The 27,288-nt window shown below is 38.8% G+C and overlaps 3 protein-coding genes and 1 pseudogene across 3 annotated transcripts in view; all 4 read left to right on the plus strand.

The window, feature by feature from the left end:
• LOC122655761 (protein CANDIDATE G-PROTEIN COUPLED RECEPTOR 2-like) overlaps positions 1–10,309 on the plus strand; it is a 28,145-nt gene extending 17,836 nt beyond the window's left edge. The window contains exon 7 of the mRNA XM_043850079.1: positions 10,295–10,309. The gene's annotated coding sequence lies outside the window, so the exon portion shown is untranslated. The remainder of the gene's footprint in view (positions 1–10,294) is intronic.
• Positions 846–5,060, plus strand: LOC122654872 (LEAF RUST 10 DISEASE-RESISTANCE LOCUS RECEPTOR-LIKE PROTEIN KINASE-like 2.4). Its single transcript, XM_043849139.1, has 4 exons — positions 846–1,527; positions 2,337–2,457; positions 2,623–2,852; positions 3,850–5,060. The coding sequence occupies exons 1-4, from the start codon at positions 852–854 to the stop codon at positions 5,058–5,060; spliced, it is 2,238 nt and encodes a 745-aa protein (XP_043705074.1). The 5' UTR covers positions 846–851.
• On the plus strand, positions 8,577–19,654 carry LOC122654873 (lysM domain-containing GPI-anchored protein 2-like). Its single transcript, XM_043849140.1, has 3 exons — positions 8,577–9,318; positions 13,338–13,458; positions 19,411–19,654. The coding sequence occupies exons 1-3, from the start codon at positions 8,577–8,579 to the stop codon at positions 19,652–19,654; spliced, it is 1,107 nt and encodes a 368-aa protein (XP_043705075.1).
• A 433-nt stretch (positions 19,655–20,087) lies between these two features.
• LOC122655760 lies at positions 20,088–21,224 on the plus strand (annotated as a pseudogene).
• Positions 21,225–27,288: the final 6,064 nt, after the last annotated feature.

Consider the following 27,288-nt stretch of genomic DNA (forward strand, 5'->3'; position numbering starts at 1 on the left):
TATGTCAACGGATAGTGAAAAATCGTATTCGATCCGTTCATATCCATTTAGGAGAACTGTATTCAAAAAATCATTATCCGAATACGATAGGATATTATCCGAATCCGGGGACGAAATGACCCCCCCCATGTTGAATGTCGGGAGCACACAGGGGCGCAATGGCCACATAACCAATCAACATTATCTATCCTTTTAAAAGAAGACTATAACTTCTTCACCATTTTGATGACACCAAGATGCACCCTTAAATTTGAAACCGCGAAAAACCTCAAACAAAACTATCTACGTAGAATAAGAGTCCGGATCCTCTACTTCCGCCTGTCCCTTATTTTCATGTGAGCCCTATATACAATGGGATGCACAAAGACCGCCTTATCCCTGTCCAAATAGGGGTAAAATGATCTTTACGCGCTTCATTGTATGTAGGGCGCACATGAAAGTAGGGGCAAGCGAAAGTAGAGGATGTCGCACGGAGCATGATTAAATTCCAAAATTTCCACATTTGTACGAATTTCCAAGACTTCAATTTCAGCCCCTTCAAAATTGAAATTTGTGAAATTTCCACAAAAATTCAGTAAAAGGAGTAGACCTTTTTGACCCACTAGACATTACCATGTGGTTGAGAATTGATATTTGAAGCCCAGGTAGGCAGGCACCTAGTACCTCTCAACAATATTTCATCACGGACATAATTTACTTGAGAAGAGTAATCTTCGGGCCCACACGAAAGCCCACCACTTTTGACCACTCTACTACTATCCATCGCTTTATTTGAGGTCATGATCAGAAGAAGCAGCAAGAGAAGCAGAAAGAAGAAAAAGAAGAAGAAGAGTGATAGTGTGATTTTAGAGATGAAGAGAAGCACTTCTACTCCGGTAGTAGCACTTCCCCTCCTTTGCTTATTCCTCTCCTCCTCCTCCCTACTACTAATAATCCCTTCAGCAACAGCACTAGGCTTCAACTGCACCACCACCACTGCAACATGTTCAGCTCTGATCGACTATGTTTCTCTCACAAACAAAACCCTAGGCACCATCGCCCAACTCTTTGGTGTCAGCTTCATCTCCTTATTCGGTGCAAACTCTCTCCCACTCTCTACCTCTCCAGTCCAAACAGTTGAACCAAACCAGACCATCAAGATTCCCTTCCAGTGCAATTGTGGCCAAGGGATTGGAATCTCCAATAAAGTCCCTGTTTATAATGTAAAGATAGGAGATTACCTGATTTACATTGCCAACGAGTTGTACTCTGGTTTGGTGACGTACCAGGAGATCGCTACTGTGAATGATATTAACAACCCAAACTTGATCTTAATTGGTCAGAAGCTGTGGATTCCGCTACCCTGTAGTTGCGACACAGTGGAGGGTGATCAGGTCGTTCATTATGGACACGTCGTGTCTAACCAGAGTTCGGTTGGGCAGATCGCTAAGGAGTATGGGACCACTCCAGGTACCTTGTTGAAGCTCAATGGGTTGGCCCACCAGAATGAACTTCAGGCCGGCCAACTCATCGATGTTCCTCTCAGAGGTCAGTATATACTTACTTCCACCTCTCTCTTATCTGTTTCATTTTTAGTTTAATTTTTTAAAATTCTTGAAAAATCAAATTTTTTTTGAGTTAAACCATTATTTTATATGAATAATCCTATTATATTAATATGATTATGATATTGATGTAGGAAATCATAATTAAATTAATTTTATGAATTTTAAATGCACATGAAAACCCTAGTAATGGAAATAACCCTATTTCATAAAAAATGAACAAGTATTATTTAACCCTTAATTAAATTCATATGAAAAATATTTTTACCAAAAAATATTAAATTCATAAAGTTGCTCTCTGAAGAGCACTGTACGATGAAAGATGTAAGTTATGTTGGGGGAGTTTTGTCTATCGTTGGTCTCTATGGTAGAATTAGTCGAGGAGACCTAAGAGGCGGTGGTTTACCAAAATAATTTATTAGGGTCTAAATGATTCTACCTGATCAATCATAATATTAAATGTTCAACGCACACTCTCTGTCTGGGAGCACATTTGGGTTCAGGATGCACTCAGACACATAGGGCGGGACAGGGGTGGGATTTTGGGCATGCATTCCGGGGATGGGGTGGTCATTTCACCCACCCCCCATGTGTCTTGGCGCATCCTGCGTCCCGGTGCAGAGAACTTTATCCCTTATCAAAAAAAAATTAAAAAAAATCATAGTATGAAATGAAATTAAAAAGTGCATAAAATAATGAAGGTCCTAATCTAGTAATCATAACATCATAAAGAATAAAATTAGAAATAAAGCATTAAAATTTGATTTTTGGAATGTTTTATATTATCCACAGCTTGTAGATCCATGGTTGGCAATGACTCACTTGACTACACGCTGCTTGTTCCTGATGGAACAAAAGTCTTAACTGCCAATAACTGCGTCCAGTGCACCTGCGAGTCATCGAAAAATTGGACGTAAGTGTAATTACATTTATCTTTGTCCATCAACCTTTGATGTCCTTAATATATCCTTATAATTAACAAACTATTTTGATGAGCTTCTAGTTTTTCTACTTAAAAGATGGAAAATCGATTAATTCGATCTTATTGTTTTGGTTTGGTTTTTTTTATTGTGTTTAGATTACATTGTGAGCCATCTCAAGGGGCTAAGCCATCCAATTGGACTCAATGCCCTTCCATGCAATGCCAAGGTGGTTTACTCCTTGGAGATACCAAATCACCTTGCACCACGTGTGCTTATGCTGGATACACCAATCAATCTATACTTACAACCCTCGTCAAGACTTGTAGCATTGTTGCTGTGGCAAGGAAGGAGAACTCTATGGATTTGGGAAGCAAGCTTGCAATAGGTAACATTGATTGATTATATTTACATTACTACTTGTCAACTAAGGCCGGTTTCATTTGTTTGAATGTAAACTATTTTTAAAAATTTTTGTTTAAAAAAAATGGGATAAAGAATGGTAATCTATCGTGTGTAAGGGGTGGACCCTGTGTCTAGACCCAATTGGGCATAGAATGACCACCCAACCCTCATGGAAAGGCGGAAATTCCAAGCGCCATGGAGGACTCCACACCATCATAAGGCTTGATTCTTTCTCACTTGACCATTTGTAAGCATGCTTTCTCGTCATGTTCAACCAAAAACAATGATAAAATTAAAAAAAATTTCACCGTCGATCACTATGCCTAGTGAAGTATATCGCTTCACGATTTTCCACTTGGAAAAATACATGTGTTAGTCTAGGTGATAGATAGAGGACCGGGCAAGCATCTCATCATTGGTACAATTTCAGCTTAAAATGAGTAGATGAAGTAGCTAAAATTATAAATGTTGACATTTTGTACTTTATATTCATCTCCACTTGATGGCATTTTGATAATTTTACTAAAATTTTGAATCAGAGCTTGAGCAACTTTCCTTGTTTCCTTTGGACTAAAATTTGGCCATTGAGATGTATGTGATGTTCTCTATCACATGGACTAACTCATACACTGTCAAGTGGCAAATAGTGAAGTGTTGTACTTCACTAGCCATAGTGATGCCTAGAAGAACCCAAAAAGATTAAATAAATTTTATAATGATAAATTTCTCAGAAAATATTTTGAAGTGAAACAAACAAAGCCTAATTAAGGTTGACAATGAGATGATAACTTGGTTATGTTCAATTTTTAAATCTAGATCAAGTTGTCTAAATTTGGATTTATGTCTTCTCTTCCCAATAGTTTTCACTTTTCACTACCTATTCTCTTTATATGTGATCTTCAAAATAATTGTATTAGATTACTATACTTCAATGAGAAGTCCCCATATGAGTTTCAATTGACTTCTTCCTTTGATTACAGCTATTTCTTCAGTGGCTGGAATTGGGATTATGGTGACATTAATAGTCCTATATTGTTGCTTGAGCGAGAAATCTTCATTAAATAACAAAAACAAGGATATTGATGTGGAGTCTTTTTTGAGGAATAATGGATCCTTGGTTCCAAAAAGATATAGTTATTCAGATATCAAGAAAATTACAAACTCCTTCAAAGAGAAACTAGGTCAAGGAGGTTATGGTAGTGTGTTCAAAGGAAAGTTACTTGATGGTCGTTTGGTGGCAGTGAAAATCCTCAATGAATCCAAAGGAAATGGTGAAGAATTCATTAATGAAGTTGCAAGCATTAGTAGGACTTCCCATGTTAATATTGTTGCTCTTCTTGGTTATTGTTTTGAGGGGATTAGAAGAGCTCTTTTGTATGAGTTCATGCCCAATGGTTCTCTAGACAAGTTCATATATGATAAAGAATCATCAACAACAATTCCTCGTCTTGGATGGGAAACATTATTCAATATAGCAACTGGAATTGGCCGGGGATTGGAGTATCTACATCGTGGCTGCAATACGCGTATTCTACACTTCGATATAAAGCCACATAACATTCTACTAGACCAGGACTTCTGCCCCAAAATCGCCGATTTCGGACTTGCTAAACTATGCCCAAGAAAAGATAGTATCATATCAATGAAGGATAGGAGAGGGACTATAGGGTATATTGCACCAGAAGTGTTTTTTCGAAACTTTGGAGGAGTCTCCCACAAGTCAGATGTGTATAGTTATGGAATGATGGTTTTGGAAATGGTTGGAGGTAGAAAGAATATGAATTTGGCAGCAGATCATACTAGTGAAGTATATTTCCCACATTGGATTTATAGGCATTTCCAAGAAGACCAAGATGAATTAGGACTAGAATGGCTCACAACTGGAGAAGAAGAAGAAGAAATTGCAAGGAAAATGAGTTTAGTAGGGTTGTGGTGCATCCAAACAGATCCTTCGAATCGACCTTCAATGAGTAAAGTTGTTGAAATGTTAGAAGGAAGCATTACTTCATTGCAGATCCCACCAAAGCCTTACTTGTGTTCTCCTACAAGATTGACTACAGATTGCTCTGACATTAGCCAGGAAGGAGGACAACTTGGATCCTCTATGGCCGGGCAGCCAAGCGGCCATTCGATAGCTTCACACAGGCAGGACGTAGACTCCATCAAGGTAGGGTGCTCGGGCAATGGGTAGGGCGGTCATTTTGCCCCTGCCGTTGTAAGGCTGAACAATGACTGCTTGGCTGCCCGGCCGTAGAGGATAGAATGGTTCAGGTTCTCGTTCCATAACCTGATCCAGCCTCAATTGGAAGGTAGGTAGCTATTAATTTGTCAGCGAAAGGTATATGTCCCAGTCGCTAGTGTGGCTCTTTTAACTATATTTGAATGTCTTCTCTCTCCTTCTCTCTTCTTCTCTCTTCTTCTCTCTCACACACACACCCACATCCGCGCATACGCACACATAATGTGTAGGGCTGCAACCAGGCCAGGCTGGGTTTAGTTTTTAAAATCTCAGCCCGATCCTAGGTCCTCTTAACTCAGCCCACACCCAGCTAAGCCCCGAAATGGGCTTGGATACCACGGTTCAGTCCAGCCCAGCCCAAAGTCAGGCTTGGACACCATGGCTCAGTCCAGCCCAGCTTGACCCTAATTGACTCTGATTTGGCCGGACTAACCCTGATTGCCCCTATTTTTGACCGTATGTATGATATAATTGTATATTATATTTATATATACAGGGCCAAACCAGGCTGGGCTTAGACCGAGGCCTCAGCCTAGGCCCAGTCTAACTCGATCCCGGACCTAGAAATCTCAGTACTAGTTCAAACCATGCACTGAAAAACCCAATCTTGGTGCAGTCCGCAGGCTGAAAGATCCAGCCCGATCATATCTTGTTACGCCTTAGTACGTGCAATTGTTTTCTTGCTGGATGCCTTACCGTGCTTTACTTACTCTAAGGGTGCATTAGCCGTTGCTTGGTTATAACGCGTTAGCGCTGAGGACTTTCTTTGTCACTGAAGGAGTGGATTCTTTGCTTTCATGCCTTTCTTAGTCAAACCAATCCAACCGGCGCCATAATGTAATCTTGAAGCATCACATGATGAAACCCTCCGACAGATTGGAGTGGGATTTTTTCCTGGCTGTCCTGCACCCCACCCCACCCCACACACAAAAAAACACTCTATTTTGGTCGACATAATTTGTGACGAGTTGAATGACAAAACCAAATAAGCCATTAGTATAGTAACTCTCTGCTTATATTGAAAAGCAAAACAAATTGTAACTTGTAACTAAATGGATAGTAAAATTCTCTACAATCTCGAGAATTTTTTTTTTTTCGGAGTAAAAATTTGGATAGTAATTTTTTTTTTATAGCATCCGGTTGTTTTCTATGATTTAAAATGTTAATTGAACAGTCACTATCCATACCAAATATTTAAAAATGTTAAAATATTATGGTTGAACTCTATAATTTTAATTAGAATTTGTTTGAAGTTATTGATGGTGTGATAGATAGTACCATGATGCTTGCCATAATTTAAAATTGTATATGAAAGACCTAATCCAATCAAAGGTTAAAAATGTAAAAAATAGAATATTTTTTATAGATAGAAAACTTAGTCATGTTGATTATTTCATCCCCAACTGTTAGCAGGATCCAAATCCTCTATTGACAAGTTGCCCGGCAGGACCGTACTGTCCAGACACGGTGTTGCACGCAATGACCACCTTACACCCACTCAGACAAGGCATTTGGGCAGGGGTAAGGCGAACATTATGCGTAACACCATGTCTGGGCAGCACGGTAGTAGAGGATCCAAATTTTTGTCAGCATATATCAACGCCGTTTGCATGTAAAAAGAAAAAAAAAACCCGTTTGTGTTTATGACACAACTCTACAAATATCAACACTTAATCAAAAGAAAGAGCAATCAATTAGATGCAACACAAATGCTAGTATTTCTCCTTGAACATTTTTTATATGACGGAAGAGGACTGACTCTTCGATTTCATGAAGGGCTCCAACCAACGTCAAAATGTCCTTTTACTTACTACATAGGAGGGTGGCAGGCGGCAAAACAATAATTATTTTAAATGTTGGATACCTTAGACATTACGTATCTTATGTAATTTACATTTGATTTTAAAATATCTTAAAATAATGGATGATCTCATATTGTTGGAAAACAAGGTTTTGACTTGGACTAGTTATTGTTTGAATTGATTTAAAAAAAAAAAAAAAAAAAAAAAAAAACATGAATCTTGGTCTGGAGTTATGATTTTTTTACTAGTTGGGGTACAAGTCTGGAGTCATGATGACTATCATTTTAAAAAACGATCAGAACATGTCAATGTCAGTCTACGTTTTTATTGACTCGATGTTTTTATCGGAATCGTATGAAACTCATTGAGTCTGTTTTTTTCTTTTAATTGGGCTAAATACTATTCATTGACCATAAGTTTGTCTTACAATTAAACAAAACCCTAGAATTTTTGTTTGTTGTTTTCAATATTAATTAGTCCTTGTTTTTCTTCTCACATATGAATCAATCATAACCTTAATCTCTCTTCACTCGGAGAAGGAAAAGGAAGATATTAAAAAAAATGACTCAATCGAATAACCAAATTTTAAGATGGACGAGTCAAATTGAAAAACCTGATTTTCCAAGTATGCTTGTAAGTCGTTCGGGCATTCTTTGTGCAGTAGTATCCATCAATAGTGATATTGTTTGGGCAACAAGATGTAAATTAGTTGAGAGTCGATAAGGACCTGGCTCTCCTCCAGCCGTGGCGGGAGCTGGAGGATCAAGCCCAGCAAAAACATGGGGGCTGGGTTTGGACATTTCATAGGGGGGGCCGCCTGTGAAATGACCCAAACACCCCTGTTTTTGTTGGGTTGGATCCTCCAGCCAGGTCCTACCATGGCTGGAGGAGAGCCGGGAGAGCCAAATACGAGTTGAGAATCCATGAAATGAAATTCTTTATGAACAAAGAATTTCTTTTGCACCCATAATACTATTACAGATTTCTAGTGTGAGGCCATCTGGTAGAACTTTTATCAACATAACGCTAATTAACCGGTGTTGTATCTCGAGTCTCGATGTATACCTCTGCCCAGACACAATCCAATGCGAAAAGACTGGTACACCCCCTGAAAAGCCCTAAAGGTCCAGGAGTGCGCCAGTCTTTTCGCGTTGGACTATATATTTAGGCATAGGTACACGCCAAGAAGCAACACTGGTTGAGGTTCCTTTTGCCTTTTTTTTATTTTTATAATTTCTAATATCACCGTTGAATTTAGGCAAAATTTTATTATTACTACGTTAAAAAATAGGGAGAAAGAATAGGCGGGTTCCCAATCTCGTAATGGATTCCAACCATCCAGATGGCATCCAATATGTGTGGATCCCACCATCTGGGTGGTTTGAACCCAAACCCATTCTCGTACGAGAATGTGAACCCAACTCGAGAAAGAACGCTCCCTGGGTGCGCTGTCCCTGCGTCCCGACACAGCTTTGAAGTTCAAACCCACACGAAAGCTACTAGCCTACCACTTTTGAGTTTTTCTGAAGCACCTTCCGTTAATATTGGATGGATGGATATCCATCACTTAATTTGAGGTCAGAAGAAGAAGCAGCAAGAAGAGAAGAAGAAGAAGAAGAAGAAGAAGGAGGAGGAGAAGGAACATGTACTGCAGTGATATTGTGATATGGAGATGATGAGAAGAAGCAGTTCCAGTAGTAGTAGTAGTACTACTGCAGTAATGATAATACTTCTCCTGCAGATCATTTGCTTCCTCATCTCTTCCTCAATAATAACAATCCCTTCAGCAACAGCCCTGGGCTTCAGCTGTACCACCAATAGCAGTAGTAGTGCAATAACATGTTTAGCTATGATCGACTACGTCGTCTCTCCGACTAACAGATCACTTGCCGACATCGCCAACCTCTTTGGTGTTAGCTTCTTCTCCATAGTCGGTGCAAACTCGCTCCCACTCTCAACCTCTCCTTACAAAACCGTTGAAGTGAACCAGACCATCAAGATTCCCTTCCAGTGCACTTGTACGTTCAATTCGTATCATGGAATGTCGGAAAATGCCCCTATTTACACTGTTAATCCAGGGGACTCCCTCCCTTATATTGCGAATGAGGTGTTCTCTGGGTTGGTGCCTTACCAGGAAATCGCCTCTGTGAATGGTATTTCCAACCCCGACATGATCCTTGTTGCGATAAAGCTGTGGATTCCGCTGCCGTGTAGCTGCGACACAGTGGGAGGTGATCAGGTCGTTCATTATGCACACGTGGTATCTAAGGAGGAGGGGAGCTCGGTCTCGGTTGGACAGATCGCTCAGGAGTATGGAACTACCACAGCTACCTTGTTGCAACTCAATGGCTTGTTGCCCAATCAGACTCAACTTCCGGCCGGCCAACTCATCGATGTTCCTCTCAGAGGTCGACACTCTAGCTAATTCATTACACCTTTCTCTTCTCTCTTTATTCCGTATTAATTATATAATATATTCTACTATGTTTATGTTCATTGCTAAGGATACAGAAAAATCCGAAAAGATTAACCCAAAAACAAAAAAAAGGGAAAGGAAGGAGAGGCCTGCTTACGTACTTTGAAATATTGCGGGGGATTGAGATTGAATTCCCTTCCGGCTGCGGCGTAGCATATGTTAACGTCTCTCTCCCTGTCTTCATCTCCTTCCTCTCTCAATGGGATCCTGATCTTCTAAGGCGCGCTGCCCATAGCGGCGAGAGCGGCACACAAATGAGGCGATGTGCAATGACCGCCTTACCCCCGCTCGGGCAGGGGTAAGGCAGTCATTGCACATCGCCTCATTTGTGCGCCGTTTTCTCCGCTATGGGCAGGCACGCCGTAGAAGATATCGATTGCTCTCAATGACATATTTGCCTCTATGAATAGGAGGAAGGGAAGGGTGGGAGAGAGGGAGGAGGCAAAGACGTTAAGGTAAGGCGTTCATTGCACATCGCCTCATTTGTGCGCCGTTTTCTCCGCTACGGGCAGGCGCACCGTAAAAGATATCGATTGCTCTAAATGACATATTTGCCTCTATGAATAGGAGGAAGGGAAGGGTGGGAGAGAGGGAGGAGGCAGAGGCGTTAATGTATGCTATGCAGCTGGTACTGGTAGCGTTTCTTTGTCCCATATCCATATTGAGCCTGTGGAATTTCTTATAAACTGTGATTAATTTTGATTCTTTTCTTTTTGGGAGAATATTTTTAGTGCTGATGGTGCAGGGCTGTGTGCGCAGACACATGGGGAGGGTGAAATAACCGCTCCAACGAAAGTACTGCGTGGATATCAAACGGCTATACAACCCTCTTATTACTTAAACGAAAATACGATGTCTGTCTCCGAAGCGGATGACATGGTGTATATATATAAAAACAGCATGACATGGTGTATATATATATCGAGTACCCTTTCATGAAGGGATACATCCGTATGAATACGTGTGATATACGCACAGGGGTGTAACCCTTACATGGGAGGTGTGTGACCGTATGTATACCTCCACGTACAGTGAAGGGGTGTAACTAGTCATATATATGTACGAATAGACAAGGTGGTTCATCTATTAAACAAAACATTAAAACGCCTATAAGGTTTTGTCCACACCTCGATCCCGACTCGGCCTCGCCACGGCCCTGTCGGCCCTGGCCGCGCGATTCGTAAGCACCCCAGGACCCCCCACACACTGGAGAGTAGGTGTCTTCCTCTCCAAAAGGCTCACACCTTAAGGAAACAATCCTATATATATACCCTCAAGTAATCCTCCCACAACCAATGTGGGACTATTCTCGAAGAAATTCACCCTAAATTTCTCGCACACAGAGAGACATCCACACTAACAAACCTTTCCCCCCCCCCCCCTCCTTCCCCCCCCCCCCCCCCCCTTCAGTCCCTAAAAATAATAATAACAACATCACTCCTTTTTCTTATATAATATCCACCTTTTCATCAATCTTTGTAAAGAGACTAAGACTATGTTTGGTTGGTTGGCAAGAGATGGATAAACTAGATTCTATACGAATTTCTTTTCTACCCATTTTTTCTTGCATGCTAATAAGATAGAAGATTTGGTATTAAATTTTAAAATTTTCTTGGGATATGTGAAAATTTTCATTCCCACCATAGAAAACAAATCTCGCCTTGAGGTAGAGATTTATATTGATTTCTTAACGGAAAAATCCAGGGAAGAAAATTAAAGATGGGCTTCAGTTCAGTTCCACTCTACCCCTCTAAGTATCTGGCTCCTGTCCAGCCGTGGCGGGAGCTGGACCCTCCAGCACCCTCCTAAGATCCTTCCACCTGGACATGTAAACATCCAACGGTCATTTGTTTTAAAGACACACTTTAACCCATTTGACTCTTCCACCCTCTCGTTTGTCAAAACCAGACCCGACTAAACCCATTTGACTTCCTCTCCTCAAAACCCAGTTTCTCCTTCTCTTCCCCCTTTCTGCGAGAATCTCCATCCTCAACTCGAGTCACTCATCTTCTTCAAGGTTGGTTCCAGCGAGTGACGGCAACGACGACGGCACGGCTAACCAGGTAAGAGAAATGTCTTCTTCTCTCTCTCACCACAGATCGTCCATCACTTGTTGTGACCTTGAAAGAGAGAGCTTGACCATTAAGGTAGGAGTTGCTCTGCCCGTTTTGTACCCAGTTCCGAGACATGGATTGCCATCCAGTTGATCTAGAGCCTTTGATGGAGATGGCCAGAATATCACCAGCTCCACCAACGTGTGTTGAAGTAAGAGTGTCCATTGACAGTGAATCTTATCCCACCTGTCTTCTTGCAAGCAACCCTGTAAATAATAATCATATCCCCAAAATTAATTAGGAGGGGCTGGTGAGAGAGGAGGCAAAATCAAATAAGTTGATCGATCAAGAAGACATTTTGATGGTAGTTAAAGTAGTGGTTTAATTTTGGCTCTTGAGACCCATTGTACCAGAAGCATCACCACCTCCATAAAACGTAGCATGGGGAGAGAGAACAAGGCATTTCTCTTACCTGGTTAGCCTCGCTGTTGCTGTCGCCGTCGCCGGAACCAACCTTGAAGAAGATGAGTGGCTCGAGTTGAAGATGGAGATTCTCGAACGGGGAAGCAAAAGAGAAACTGGGTTTTGAGGAGAGGAATATGGAATTTGGGGGAACTCAAATGGGGTCGGGTCGGTTTCAGCAAACGAGAGGGTGAGAGAGTCAAATGGGTTAAAGTGTGTCTTTAAAATAGATGACCGTTGGATGTTCACATGTCCAGGTGAAAGGATATTAGGGGGTTGCAGGACGGTCCAGCTGAGCCAGATCCGCCCCTCTATCTCTCCCCTCCTCTGAAATCTCCTCGGTTCCACTCTGGGCATCTCTCTCTCTCTCTCCCCTACTTATATATATTAGTAAAGTTGCACGTGTAAATGCACGTATCTGCTTTTTTTATATGGATAATATTGTAATTTTTTTTATTTTTTTTAAAGATAAGATGTTAATGGAAGAAGAATTGAATTTGACTGAAAATTATAACAATTAATTGAGGGGGGGTTTACCGATTGTTCAAGGAATAATGGATAATATTGTAAATTTTTTTTTGGTAAGATAAGATGGGATTATATTTATACATTAGAAAGTGCGATTTTTTAGATTATTCAACAAAAAATAGGATTATTTTACTCTCTCTTTCTAATTTCTAATTTCTAATTAATAATTAACAATAATTATCTCTTATTGAATTTATCTGAAAAACGTGAGAAAACTGAGTAGGAAAACGATTGGTCCCTTAATTTTTATAAAAGAATAATTAATGTAATATTGAGAGGGGGTTTATTAATGGAGGAAGAATTTAATTTAGCTGAAAATTATAAGAATTAATAATTAATAATTAATGAAGGGTATTTTTGGTATGAAAAGATTTGTCATGACTTTTGAGTTTCTACTTTTATAATATAAAATAATAATAATATGATATGATATATATCTCAACAATCCTTAGGAAATGAGAACGGATAAATACCCTTAGGTTTTGTTTGATTGCAAGGGAAATTTAAGGGAAGGGAAGTAAAATTTTTAAACTTAAAAAGGGAAACTTTTGTAATTATTATCCCATGTGACTATATCACTAAATCTAAATCATTCCATGGTTGGTTATTAAATTTCACTTTACTTTGCATCCATTTTTCTTTGGTTTAAGTGGTAAAATAAAATTAAATGTAAAATGTATCATTACTAAATATGGTAAGAAATTTAAGTAGTTTATACAATCACATGGGATAATGATTACAAAAGTTTATTTTTAACATTTAAAATTTTCACTTCTCTTCCCTTTAATTTCCCTTGCAACCATACCGTAGCCTCAAGGGTGTCTTGTTGCAAATTATTTCAGATGGGATAATATTCCACTCAAAATTATGACATAAATTTGATTTTGGAATGTTTTATTACCCACAGCTTGTAAATCCATGGTTGGCAATAACTCACTTGACTACCCCTTGCTTGTTCCCAATGGAACTACAGTCTCAACTGCTAACAATTGCGTCCAGTGCACCTGCGAGTCATCAAACAATTGGACGTAAGTATTACTTTTTTTTTTAGTGCTCTTTTACCCAAAAAAAGATTTGAGAGATATTTTGAGTCTTTGCTCTCCATCTAGAACTCTAGGAACTAGTATCCTTGTGGAAACAAGATGCATGGATTGGAAAGATATTCAAAGGAGATTCTATTAGTTGTAATACTAAGCTGGCGTTCTGATGCCACCTTAATAGTGCATCATTAGAAATCTCAAAACCGATGTAAAGGATAGATGTAGAGTTGAGATTCGTAAGGGAAAGCAATTTCCTAGAAACCTCTTCCTTTTTCAGAAATAGAGAGTGCATCCAATCTGGGTTGAGAGATGTGGGGTCCCGTTGTGCTGAACCTTATTGTCTTTTCTTTCCTTATTCGTGGGGTATGTTGGTTTTTATGGTGCCTTCCTGGCCTGGTGGTTTTGGGGACTTCTAAGTGTAGGGATTTTGTCCCTATCACTTAGCAAGGTTTCCTTTGAATTGAAATATCTTTCTTTTTTACCTATCGAAAAAATATATATATCTTTCTCTTTTTGCACTAAATTGATATTATATATTTAAAAAGATGAAGTCTAATTTTGTTTCCTACGTTTTTTAATTGTGAATAGATTATATTGTGAGCCATTCCAGGGGTCTACATTCTCTTGGTGCTCTTCCATGCAATGTCAGGGTGGTTTAAACATTGGAAGCAGTATCATGTCACCTTGCTCTACATGTTCCTATGCTGGATTTACCAATCAAACCATACTTAAGACCCTCACCAATACTTGCAATGCTGTTGCTGAAGTACCAAGTAATGGTAACAACTCAGATATGGGAAGGAAGTTTGCAATAGGTAACATTTAATTACTATATTTTACATTAATGCATGGCATATGTGTGCTATATATCTAATAACTCAATTCCTAGTTGTGTTTGGTGTGCATTCTAGGTCGATTTCGCATTATCGAACGATAAAAACAACTATTATTATTATTCAAGAATGTAAAATCGACCTAGAATGCATATCAAACACAACTTTAGTTTGTTTCAATCTATATTCTCACTGATCAACCTCTCTATGCAAAGTCCCTCTCTAAGATTATTAATTGACCTCTCTTCCTTTGCATACAGTTATTGCTTCAACCGCGGCTGGAATTGGGATTCTAGTGACTGTGATAGTCCTATATTGTTACTTAAGAAGGAAATCATCATTAGTCAATAAAAACAAAGACATTGACATAGAGTCTCTTTTGAGGAAAAATGGATCCTTTGTTTCAAAACGATTCACTTATTCAGAGATCAAGAAAATGACTGAGTCCTTCAAAGATAAACTAGGTGAAGGAGGATATGGTAGTGTATTCAAAGGAAAGTTACTTGACGGTCGCTTGGTGGCGGTGAAGATCCTTAGCGAATCCAAAGGAAATGGAGAGGAATTCATCAATGAAGTTGCAAGCATTAGTAGGACTTCCCATGTTAATATTGTTGCTCTTCTTGGTTATTGTTATGAGGGGATTAAAAGAGCTCTTGTGTATGAGTTCATGCCCAATGGATCTCTTGACAAGTTCATATATGATAAAAAATCATCTCCCCGCCTTGGGTGGGAAACATTATTCAATATAGCTACTGGAATCGGTCGGGGATTAGAGTATCTACATCGCGGTTGCAATACTCGTATTTTACACTTCGACATAAAACCGCATAACATTCTACTAGACCAAGATTTTTGCCCCAAAATCGCCGATTTTGGGCTTGCTAAATTATGCCCTAGAAAAGATGTTAGTATCATATCAATGTTGGGTATGAGAGGGACTATAGGGTATATTGCTCCAGAAGTGTTTAGTCGAAATTTCGGAGGAGTTTCACATAAGTCAGATGTGTATAGTTATGGAATGATGGTTTTGGAAATGGTTGGAGGAAGAAAGAATGTGAAATTGTCAGTGGATCATACTAGTGAAGTATATTTCCCACATTGGATCTATAGGCATTTTCAACAAGATGATGATCACCAGCTGGATGAAGTAGTAGGAGTACTAGAAGGGCTCATGACCAGTACAAGAGAGGAAGAAGAAATTGCAAGGAAAATGAGTTTAGTAGGGTTATGGTGCATCCAAACAGATCCTTCAAATCGGCCTTCGATGAGTAAAGTTGTTGAAATGTTAGAAGGAAGCATTACTTCATTGCAGATCCCACCAAAGCCTTACTTGTATTCTCCTCCTCCGAGATCGCCTGCAGATTGTTCTGGCAGTACCTTGGAAATTTCTTAATTTGATAATATGATTGTCTTCATTTTAAGAAGATTGGTAAGTAATTAATGGATACAAATTAATATGAAGGGTCATTCATCATTATAAGGACCTTAATTGATTATTGTTGTGGTTAAGGATGTCAATGGGTATTCGAAAATCCTTATTCGATCCATTTTTCGTATCCGTTTAGGCGAATCTGAATCCGTTCAAAATAAAATCGAATATAAATATAATAATCCTCCTATCCAACCAATTATTATCCAATTCGTTTAGCAATCCGACGGTAACAAAATGTTTGAAATATATCTTTGTGTCTGTCTATTCGATTAAGTTATATTATTGGATTTTGTTTTCTTATTTTTATAATTTTATAAGTTAAGAATGATTCATTTTCTAGATTTTATATTGGTTTATATATATTGTTTTATGTATTGTGATAAATGGAATCACATATCTATTAAATAGATATAAGATAACATCAAAATTAAAAAACATAAGAAAATCAATGACTAAGAAGAGTAGAAGAAAGGGTAATTGTTGAACTCTCAAGTCTCAACCCTAATCCTCATCAACAAAATGGTAAAGATGTCAACGAATAGTCGAAAATTCATATTCGATCTGTATTCATATCCATTTAGGAGAACTCGTATTCAAAAAATCACTATCCGGAAACTATCCAAATCTATCAAAATATAATCAGATACGAATATGATAATGCTACTATCCGACCGAATTCGATCTGTTTACATCCTTAGTTGTGGTACATCTTGGGATTATATCCTGTTTTAACCTTTATTCTTCAAATCTACGAGCCAAACTTCATTTAAAAAAGTTAAAAAAAAAATAAAAAATTGTAATTAAATTGCAACCAGACCGAGTAGGATCGAGTTTTCTAAAACCCCAGTCCAACCCTAGGTCTCCTTAAGTAAGCCTAAGTCGGGCAGGGATATCATAGCTCAGTTCAGCACCTCGGCCCAACCCGACCTTGATTGATCCTAATTGAGCCGGACTGGCCCTGATTGCCCCTATTTCTGACCATATGTATGATATAATTATGTATTATATACAATATATATAGGCCGCGAAAAGCTGGTTCAAATTGAGGCCTCAGGTTAGGCCCAGTTTAATACGATCCCGGGCCAAGAAATCTCAGTCCTAATCCAGCCCGTGGACAGAAAAAGCTCAGTCCTGGCCCAGCCTATGGGCTGAAAACCACAATCCATTTTTTTTGATGAAATATGCATGTAAACATAACCCTAGTTTTCAGAAGGAATTTCACTCTAAAGTGAAGGGTACGTATCATCATCATGGTTTGAGGTATCGGTATCGGATTGCCTAATACCGCCAATACTGCATGGTTTTGAAGGTGACCAATACCAATACCTCACTGCTATCATATCAATGAAATGGTACGGATGAGGGGTAAAATAATAAATAGAAAAAAACTTGTTTCTTGAAAAAATTTATGAGTAAACTTGTCCGATATGACCGATCCGTGTCAATACCATATCAATATTGTATCAAATTTTGAAGGTGACCGATAACTCCCAACACACACACACACACACACACACACACAAAAAGTCTATTTTCATTGACATAGTAGTAGTAGTAGTAGTCTCCCACTCTCAACCTCTCCTTACCAAACCGTTGAAGTGAAGCAGACCATCAAGACTCCCTTCCAGTGCACTTGCGATTCGTATATTGGACTCTCGGAAAATGCCCCAATTTACAATGTAAAGTCAGGGGACTTCCTGTATTATATTGCGAATGAGGTGTTCTCTGGGTTGGTGACTTACCAGGATATCGCCACTGTGAATGGTATTTCCGACCCCGACCTGATCCTTGTTGCGATGAAGTTGTGGATTCCGCTGCCGGGTAGCTGCGACACAGTGGGAGGTGATCAGGTCGTTCATTATGCACACGTGGTATCTAAGGAGGAGGGGAGCTCGGTCTCGGTGGGACAGATCGCTCAGGAGTATGGAACTACCACAGCTACCTTGTTGCAACTCAATAATGGCTTATTGCCCAATCAGACTCAACTTCAGGCCGGCCAACTCATCGATGTTCCTCTCAGACGTCAGTTCTGTATAATTCCACCTTTCTCTTCTTTTCTGTTTTATTAATTATATTAATTATATTTTACGACGTTAGGGTTGAAAAATCCAACCCAAGTTCTATTAGGGCTCAAGATGAGTTCGGGCCAACAGAGTCAAACTTACTCTCTTACCAAGCATAGCAGGGGGAATGGTTAAAAATGAGGAAAATTATCGTCCCCAGTACTACTGGGGGTGCTGTGCGCATCGTGCGGTGCAGCACCACCCATGTGTGCACAGTGGACCCCATCGTGCACACATGGGCGATACTGCGTCGCACAATGCTCACAGCACCCCTAGTAGTATGGGGGCGATAAAGGTCCGAAAAATGGAAATCAAAAACATAATTCACCACTAATTCAAAAGAGTGTTTGAAAAATCGATTGGAATTAGGATGAGGTGTCACAAGTCTAATTCCAATCGGAAGATTCACTGGATCCCATACTAATCCCTCAAACCGCATGGTTGAAAGTAATGTTCATTTATAAGGTTAATTGAATAACAAATTGTAAGATTTACATTGGGGCACATTTGCCACATCAGCACTCATCCATTAGGAGTGTAACGTTCCTTATAGACGTTGGCCGGGTTGGAATCTTGAGTATTGGAGTTTCATATAACAGAAATACAGCCCCTCAAATGTGGTCTTGAGAATTTAATCGGTCATCCAATACTTGCAAGGTTAAAAAGATGTCAGTGCCCATGATTTTATTGTTGAATTCTTAAATATGGTGCACTACCCGCACTTGAGAGAATGAAAATCCTCCCCTCCCCCTCCCCCCACCCCCCACCCCCCAATGTTCCACAATGGAGAAAATGAGAGTGGATAAATAATCTCAAGGGTGTCTTAGTTGCAAAATTTTCACATATATGGGAATAATATTCCACTCTAAATTATGACATAAATTTGATTTTGGAATGTTTTATTATCCACAGCTTGTAAATCCATGGTGGGCAATGACTCACTTGACTATCCCTTGCTTGTTCCCAATGGAACAACAATCTCAACTGCTAACAATTGCGTCCAGTGCACCTGCGATTCATCAAAAAATTGGACGTAAGTAGTACTTTTTCACTTATTTTTTTACCGCTTTTTTACCCAAAAAATTAAATAAATTGGAAAGATATTTTGAATCTTTGCTCTCCATCTAGAACTCTAAGGGCTGGTATCCTTGTGGAAGCAAGGTGGATTGGAAAGATATTTAATAGAGAATCTATTGGTTGTATTGCTAAGTAGGCATTCTGTGCCTCATTTACAATGCATCATTAGAGATATCAAAGCCGATGTAGATAATAGATGCAGAGTTGATATTCCTAAAGGAAAGCAATCCCCTAGGAACCTCTTCCTTGTTCAGAAATAGAGAGTGCATATCCAATCTGGGCTGAGAGATGTGGGGTCCCGTTGTGCTGCTCCTAGTTGTCTTTTCTTTCGTTGTTCGTGGTGTTGGTTTGTTTTTATGGTACCTTCCTGGTCTGGAGGTTTTACGGACTTCTAAGTGTAAGGGTTTTGTCCCTATCTCTTGGCAAGGTTTCCTTTGAATTAGAATATCTTGCTCTTCTTACAATAAATTGATATTACCTATAAAAAAAAAATGAAGTCTAATTCTGTTTTCTTGGTTTTTTTAATTGTGAATAGATTACATTGTGAGCCATTCCAGGGGTCTACGTCCACTTGGTGCTCTTCCATGCAATGTCAAGGTGGTTTGAACCTTGGAAGCAGTACCATGTCACCTTGCACTACATGTTCCTATGCTGGATTTACCAATGAAACCATACTTAAGACCCTCACCAATACTTGTAGTGCCGATGCTGAAGTAGCAAGTAATGGTAACAATTCAGATATCGCAATAGGTAATATTTCATTACTATATTTACATTAATGCATGGCATATGGGTGCTATATATATCTAATAACTCATTACTGGTTGTCTGGCCATCTGATGACCCATGCTTTGTTCACTAAAGTTTATATTGTGTTTGGTATGCATTCTCACATTCTCGGATGATAAAAAGTAACTATTTTTATCATTTGAGAATGTGAAATCGACTTAGAATGCTTTTAAAGAATGCATATCAAACATTGTCTTGTGTTTGGTATGCATTCTAGGTCGATTTCACATTCTCGAACGATAAAAAACAACTATTATTATCATTCAAGAATGTGAAATGGACCTAGAATGTGTTCCAAGAATGCATACCAAACACAACTTTAGTTTGTTTCAATCTATATTCTCACTGACCTCTCTATGCAAAGTCCCTCTCAATGAATTTCAACCGACCTCGCTCTCTTAATTACTTTACAGTTATTGCTTCAACCGCGGCTGGAATTGGGATTATGGTGACTATGATAGTCCTATATTGTTACTTGAGAAGGAAATCATTATTAGTTAATAAAAACAAAGACATTGACATAGAATTTCTTTTGAGGAAAAATGGATCCTTTGTTACAAAACGATACACTTATTCAGAGATCAAGAAAATGACTGAGTCCTTCAAAGATAAACTAGGTGAAAGAGGATATGGTAGTGTATTCAAAGGAAAGTTACTTGACAGTCGCTTGGTGGCAGTGAAGATCCTATGATCAGTGAATCCAAAGGAAATGGAGAGGAATTCATCAATGAAGTTGCAAGCATTAGTAGGACTTCCCATGTTAATATTGTCGCTCTTCTTGGTTATTGTTTTGAGGGGAATAGAAGAGCTCTTGTCTATGAGATCATGCCCAATGGATCTCTTGAGAAGTTCATATATGATAAAAAATCATCTCCCCACCTTGGGTGGGAAACATTATTCAATATAGCAACTGGAATCGATCGGGGATTGGAGTATCTACATCGTGGCTGCAATACTCGTATTTTACACTTTGACATAAAGCCGCATAACATTCTACTAGACCAGGATTTTTGCCCTAAGGTATCTGATTTTGGGCTTGCTAAACTATGCCCAAGAAAAGATAGTATCATATCAATGTTGGGTATGAGAGGGACTGTAGGGTATATTGCTCCAGAAGTATTTAGTCGAAATTTCGGAGGAGTTTCACATAAGTCAGATGTGTATAGTTATGGAATGATGGTTTTGGAAATGGTTGGAGGAAGAAAGAATGCGTAAGTGTCAGTGGATCATACTAGTGAAATATATTTCCCACATTGGATCTATAGGCATTTTCAACAAGATGATGATAAGCAGCTGGATGAAGTAGTAGGAGTACTTGAAGAAGGGCTCATGACCAATACAAGAGAGGAAGAAGAAATTGCAAGGAAAATGAGTTTAGTTGGGTTATGGTGCATCCAAACAGATCCTTCAAATCGGCCTTCGATGAGTAAAGTTGTTGAAATGTTAGAGGGAAGCCTTACTTCATTGCAGATCCCACCAAAGCCTTACTTGTGTTCTCCTCCTCCGAGATCGCCTGCAGATTGTTCTGGCAGTACCTTGGAAATTTCTTAATTTGATCAAATGAGTGTAGTCATTTTAAGAAGATTGGTAAGTAATTAGTGTATAAAAATTAATATGGAAGGTCATTCATCATTATAAGGACTTTAATAATAGATTATTGATGTAGACTTATAGTACATCTTGGGATTATATCCTATTGGTAAATGATAATTAGGGTATCTAACATTTTCATAAATTGTAACTTTAGGTACCTGACGTTTCATAAATTGTGTTTGCTGTACCTAATAAACTCGTTTACTCAAATTTTACCCTTATATTTTATTTTTACTTTTTAAATAAAAATGGTGGGACCCACATCACCGTCCCCCTTTTTCCAGCAACTACCCACCCAGCCGTGCAACCCATTCTGCACAGCCCCACCCCCTCCTCCTTCCCCACCTAGGCTGTGTTGCAGACAAGGGGGAGGAACATGGGGTAGGGCGTAGGGGAGGGGGCAGGAAGAAGAAGAAGTAACGGTGATATGGGTCTAATTATTATTATTAATTTTTTAAATAAAAGGATAATATATAACAGTCAATTTGGAAATTTTAAAAAAAAAAAAAAAATAGAGTAACATTAAACACAATTTATGAAACTTTGGGTACCTGTGTTACAATTTCTTAAAACGTTAGATATCCTAAGTGCCATTTACCGTATCCTGTTTTAACCTTTCTTCTCTAAATCTGCCAGTCACACTTCATTAAAAAAAATGAAAAAGTTTTGTAATTAAATTGCAACCAGACAGGGTTGGATGGATTGTTTTAAAATACCAGTCCGACCCTAGGTCTCCTTACGTCAACCCAAGTTGGGCAGAGATACCATGGCTCAGCCCAGCCCAGCCCAATGCGACCCGACCCTGATTGCCCCTATTTCTGACCGTATGTATGATATAATTATGTAATATGTATATATATACATGGCCGAGAAAGGCTTGTTCAAACTGAGGCCTCAGCTTAGGCCCGGTCTACCAAGCCTTGAAATCTAAATCGTAATCCAACCCGTGGACCCAAAAAACCCAATCCTAGCCCAGCCCATGGGCTGAAAACCACAACCCATGACCTTACAGATGGCTTGGGCGGGCTCAGATCGCCTGGCCAAACTTACAAAACCTATACAAAAAATCCAAACTCTCTGTTGTGCATGTACAATTGTACATGATGGGCACATGCAAATGGTCCCGAGCCACCCACACAATTTTCCCATCCATGATGGAGATCTTATAACCATAATAAAGCTCATCCACACAATTTTTTTTCCCCCTAAATAAACAAAGTAACAAACAAAAGGAGAAATCTTCTTAAATTAACAATCATTAGGCCAGAGATTATTACATCAAAAAACAACATTTTTTTCATGAAATATCTATTTAAACATTACCCTAATTTTTTGAAGGAATTTCACTCTAAAGTTAAGGGTATCATCATCATGGTTTGAGGTATCAGTATTGGACGATCCGAAATATCGATGAAATGATACAGACAAGGGATAAATAATAAAAAAAAAGCTCGTTTACTGAGAAAAATTAGGGGTTAACTTGTCTAATACGACCAATCCGTATCGATGTTGATGGTGAATAATACCCGATCCGATACCTTACCTTGCACTAAAACTAATTAATAATTGTAGGGGTAATTCATTCTCCTTTAATCATCAATGCAGAAAAGAATTTCAAAGGCAACAATCAACACGTAAGAGACTTAAAACTAGAAAAGGGCTTACAAAAGCTATAAGCACAATTAACAAAACTTTAAAAAAATGTACTCTTCGGTTTTTTTTATGTTTGGTGCTCTGTGGGCTCCACGTTGCCTAATAGCTACATCTAAAAGGTTTATAAAACCCAAGTAAATGAAGCATTTCTTTTCTATACTTTTGTTCTCAAGCTTTGTTTCTTCTTTGTTGATTGACATATAACTCATTCCCCCATCACTCTCTTGGCCTCTTCACAATTTAGTTTTCTTCTTTCTTTCCTTAAAAAATTAATGCTCAGAGAGAGAGAGAGATGCATTATATATTGAGTTACTCACGTTCCTTGGAGAATATTTCAAATGCTAAGTTCCTTAGAGATTACTTTATATCCAATGCTAGTCAAACACACAATGTGTTAGTTATAAAATTAATTAAAATGCCCCATTCCTTTATAGATACCTGTATTTTTTTTTTATATATTGTAATTATGACATGATTTTCTATTAGGGCAATCTTTTGCGTCACTATGCCTAATGAAAGATTTTACTTCATTATGACATTTTACCTACACAAATCCTTTTATTACGTTGGAATGAAGGTAATTTTTGTAAGAGGGAGTGTTCTCGGTGAGATAGCGCATTAGTATCATGGGGCGGAGCGGTCAGTTCATCCCCTCTGTATCTTGGCCATGGGTAGTGCAATCCTCCCATAAAGAACTTTTCTCCTTTTTGTAAATTCACTTTCAAAAATATGATTATATGGTCCTGAGCTAAGCCTTGGCTAAACCTTGGAAATCTTAATGCCATAATGCCTTTCAAATCCTCCTAGCCATTATCCTACTGCAATAATTCTTGCTAAGAAGAACGCCCATGTTGTGGCAATTCCACCCGGAAGGTAATGAGTGACTCTCTACAGCACGCGTCCTTGTACAATGCTCAAGGCTCTAGGCTGAGTAGCAGGAGCTACTTTTAATTTGTTATGAGAGGGCAACATATGGTCAAGTTCCTTCGACGCAAGGTCCTACTCTACATTTGAAATTGATTTAGGAAAAATACTATAAATCAACCCAACATTCCATGACCTATTAAATTATCAAATCACGTATTTTTGAAATGTGATTAGTATTTTAAACAAATCTATATGGGTTAACATTTGATTATTGCATATGGATGTGTATCTACTTGTCTAAATTTAATAATGGAAGATTGTTCCAAGGCATTCGATGTCTAGCATTCATAGTTAATGTTGGTTCAATTCGATGAAATCCCAGAAAAAAAAGGAATAGAAAAAGTGGCTGGTTTTTTCACTAAATTTGGTTCCAAATCTAGCCCAACCCAATATAGATTGATTTCATGATCTGATCAATTTTGGTCAGACCAAATAGGTTTTAGGGTATTATATCAAGTTATTTTGGGTTTGCACATGTTTCGGTCTCTTTCTAAACTGTGATGTTAAAGTAAGTCAAACATGCAGCTATGCAAGTCATCAATAAGTACCACTCAATCTCATGTTATGTCATCACAAACCTTTGTTTAATAGTCATTATTAAGCAAGCCAATTTAAATTAACACCCAAATTAGCTACTTAGCTTACCAATAAGCAGTGGTACCAAAAAACATAAAAAGAAACCAGCCCTGTATTTGGACCATTTTGCTAGATCATGTTGGGTAACGATCTCTTGTATTCCATTGCTAGTTTGCGTTTGTGGGTTGATTTCGAAAGGCAGTTAAGAGGCTGTAGGACCTAAAAGGCCTGAGGTTTCGAGGTTTGGAGAAAATTTTTAAAGACTACATGGGTATTTCTATAATGTATGCCTATGTAGGTTTCACCATAAATCTTTAGTGATTGTATATTCTCTGAAATCTGAGAGATGTGAATACAAACAGTTGCAATTCTATTCTCTATTAATAATGAAGCAAATCTCATTTCACCGTAGACGTAAATAATCTTATTGAACCATGTAAATTCTTATTAATATATTTAAAATCAACCTACTTATTGCAAGAGGACATGTGGCAAGATTATAACAGGATATTTGGACTTCTACTATATAGGAATACAAAGTCAACATTGTAGTTTGTCAAAGGTGCCAAGATGTGCCCCCGACACGAAAAAAGGTTTGGAGGCACCCCTGACACGAATAAAATCCTTGATGTGCCCCCTTTCTCACAGAAAGTTTTAAGCAAACCGCCCACTAGCAAAGAGGCCTAGACACTCCATCACCTGCAGGCTGAAAGGCTTACTATACTCTTCACTGTCATACTAAGAAGTTAGATGCACACATCATTTCTCCTACAAATAAGAAAGTAAAACTTAAGGTAAACTCTTTAGATAATATCTTGAACTATTCCGTTCACCACTATTCTCTTATTGTTCTGAATTCTTATCCTGTTGTTTGGATTCTAAATTAAGCATCAGAGGGTTCGACAAAGTCCAACTCCGTCCCTCTCTTGTGCTCACTTTCTCATTTAAAGTGGTGTGCAAGTCTCCCAGTGACATGTCATTCATTCAGATTTAAGCAGAACACATACATTAAGTGTAGATTGACCCACTTAAACTAACTTACTCCATTTTAGTAAAAGTGAGTTCCTTGAGAATCAGAGATTAATGTACCCATCGGTTGTTAGCTTGGATGAATTGACCAACCCACCAATGATCTAATTGAGAATATTATGGTAAAACAACTGGTCATTAATGGGCATTTTTAAATTTGCAATCTGAATAATTAGACCTTAAGTCAGAGTATCTAGTCTAATGGGCAATCTTTGATTTAGGACTCGGGAGGCTCTAGGATTTAGTAGGGCCACTGCCGATTCTATTCTATTCTCAACTTATAATTGACCAAGTTGTGTAAAAGAAGCAAGGGAAAGGGTTCCCCACGTCCTTGTGTGGGAGCACCAATCACAGACATTGTTTTAGTGAACGGTATCAGACCGGTTATTAATCATTTCTGATATCGATACTAATATTTATCGATTTACAATCAATATCGATACAAATAAGCCGATATAGTAATTCGTATCAATACTGAAAACCATGAACTGAACGTGAGAATCCACATGATCAAGAAGGAGAGAAATCAATATGAGTACCACATGTAGGATATGAGATGAGATCAGGGCTTAAGTAGCATAGAGGGATTTACCAAAAAAAATAAGTAGCATAGAGGGTAAAATGATTAAAACAAACCGAAAAAATGTTCTCTATAAGGGAATGCACCACCTACACCTAACACATGGGGTGAAATGACCATTCCGCCCCCATGAAAGGCAATAATGATCATCCTATTGATGTCACCACATGTACTCACATCGGCCCTCATGCATGCAGGAGTCACACTCCCCACAGAGAACTCTTGCCAAAAAAACGGAACAAGAATGTTACCTGATCGTGTCACCCGTGTGTTTCCTATGCCTAGACACTAAAGCACGTGAAAGTACTATGTTGCCCCCATGAAAAGCAAAAATCCTGTCCAAGGTGATGCTTGCATGCTCTCCCATTAGCCAACGTGCGTGTAGGCTCTAAAGGCCCAATTTCTTTCCTCCCCCCACGCCCCCCCCCCCCCAAAAAAAAAAAAACTATCGATAATTGATTCCCGTTCCATAACACTGAACTAAATGGGAGAAAGTTCTTTGTCTAGGAGTGTGGCCTATGTCAGCACTCCCATGAGTCTATCTCTCTCCTCCCCATTTGAAAAGACACTTTTGCCCCTTGTTTTGAGGAGGAGAGATATAGACACATGGGAGTGCTGGTGTAGGCCATACTCCCAGACAGAAAACTTCTACCTGAACTAAATTTACCTTGGACAGTTGGCATCTTTTTTTCTTAGAAGTAAAATAAGCAGAATGGATCATCTGCACGTACCAACAGGTGAACGTAGAGCCAATATTTTAATTTTGTTTTCATAAAAACCCCTTTTCTTCTTATAAATGACAAAAATATAACAGATGGTTGGCTCTCACATGTACGTTCATCTGTTGGTACGTGCAGAGGAACCGAACTCCTAAAAAAAAAGGTATAATTGTATAATGATATCACGTATCGGCAGTAAAACTCGATTCGACACTGGCCACTGCCGATACAGCTACAGCTGATCAGATACCGACTCCTGAAATGTGAATGTACATTGATGGGTCGTCAGGTTTATGGACATGCAACATTGCAAGTTTGCAACTATGAATCGATATTGATGGGTGAGGGTATTATAGTCAATAAACAAAATTGGGTAGAGATGACAACAGCCTATCGCAGTTGGTAGCGTATAGTACGATAAATCCTATCTTCCCAAGAGGTTTGAGGTTCGAATCATCTAGTCCTCACCTCTCCACCTAATTAAAAATCTAGGAAGGAAGATTATAGTGTCTCGAAATGGAAGAAAGAAAGGACACGATAATGCAAG

The sequence above is a fragment of the Telopea speciosissima genome, chromosome 3 (assembly GCF_018873765.1).
Source record: "Telopea speciosissima isolate NSW1024214 ecotype Mountain lineage chromosome 3, Tspe_v1, whole genome shotgun sequence".
NCBI classification, from domain to species: Eukaryota; Viridiplantae; Streptophyta; class Magnoliopsida; order Proteales; family Proteaceae; genus Telopea; species Telopea speciosissima.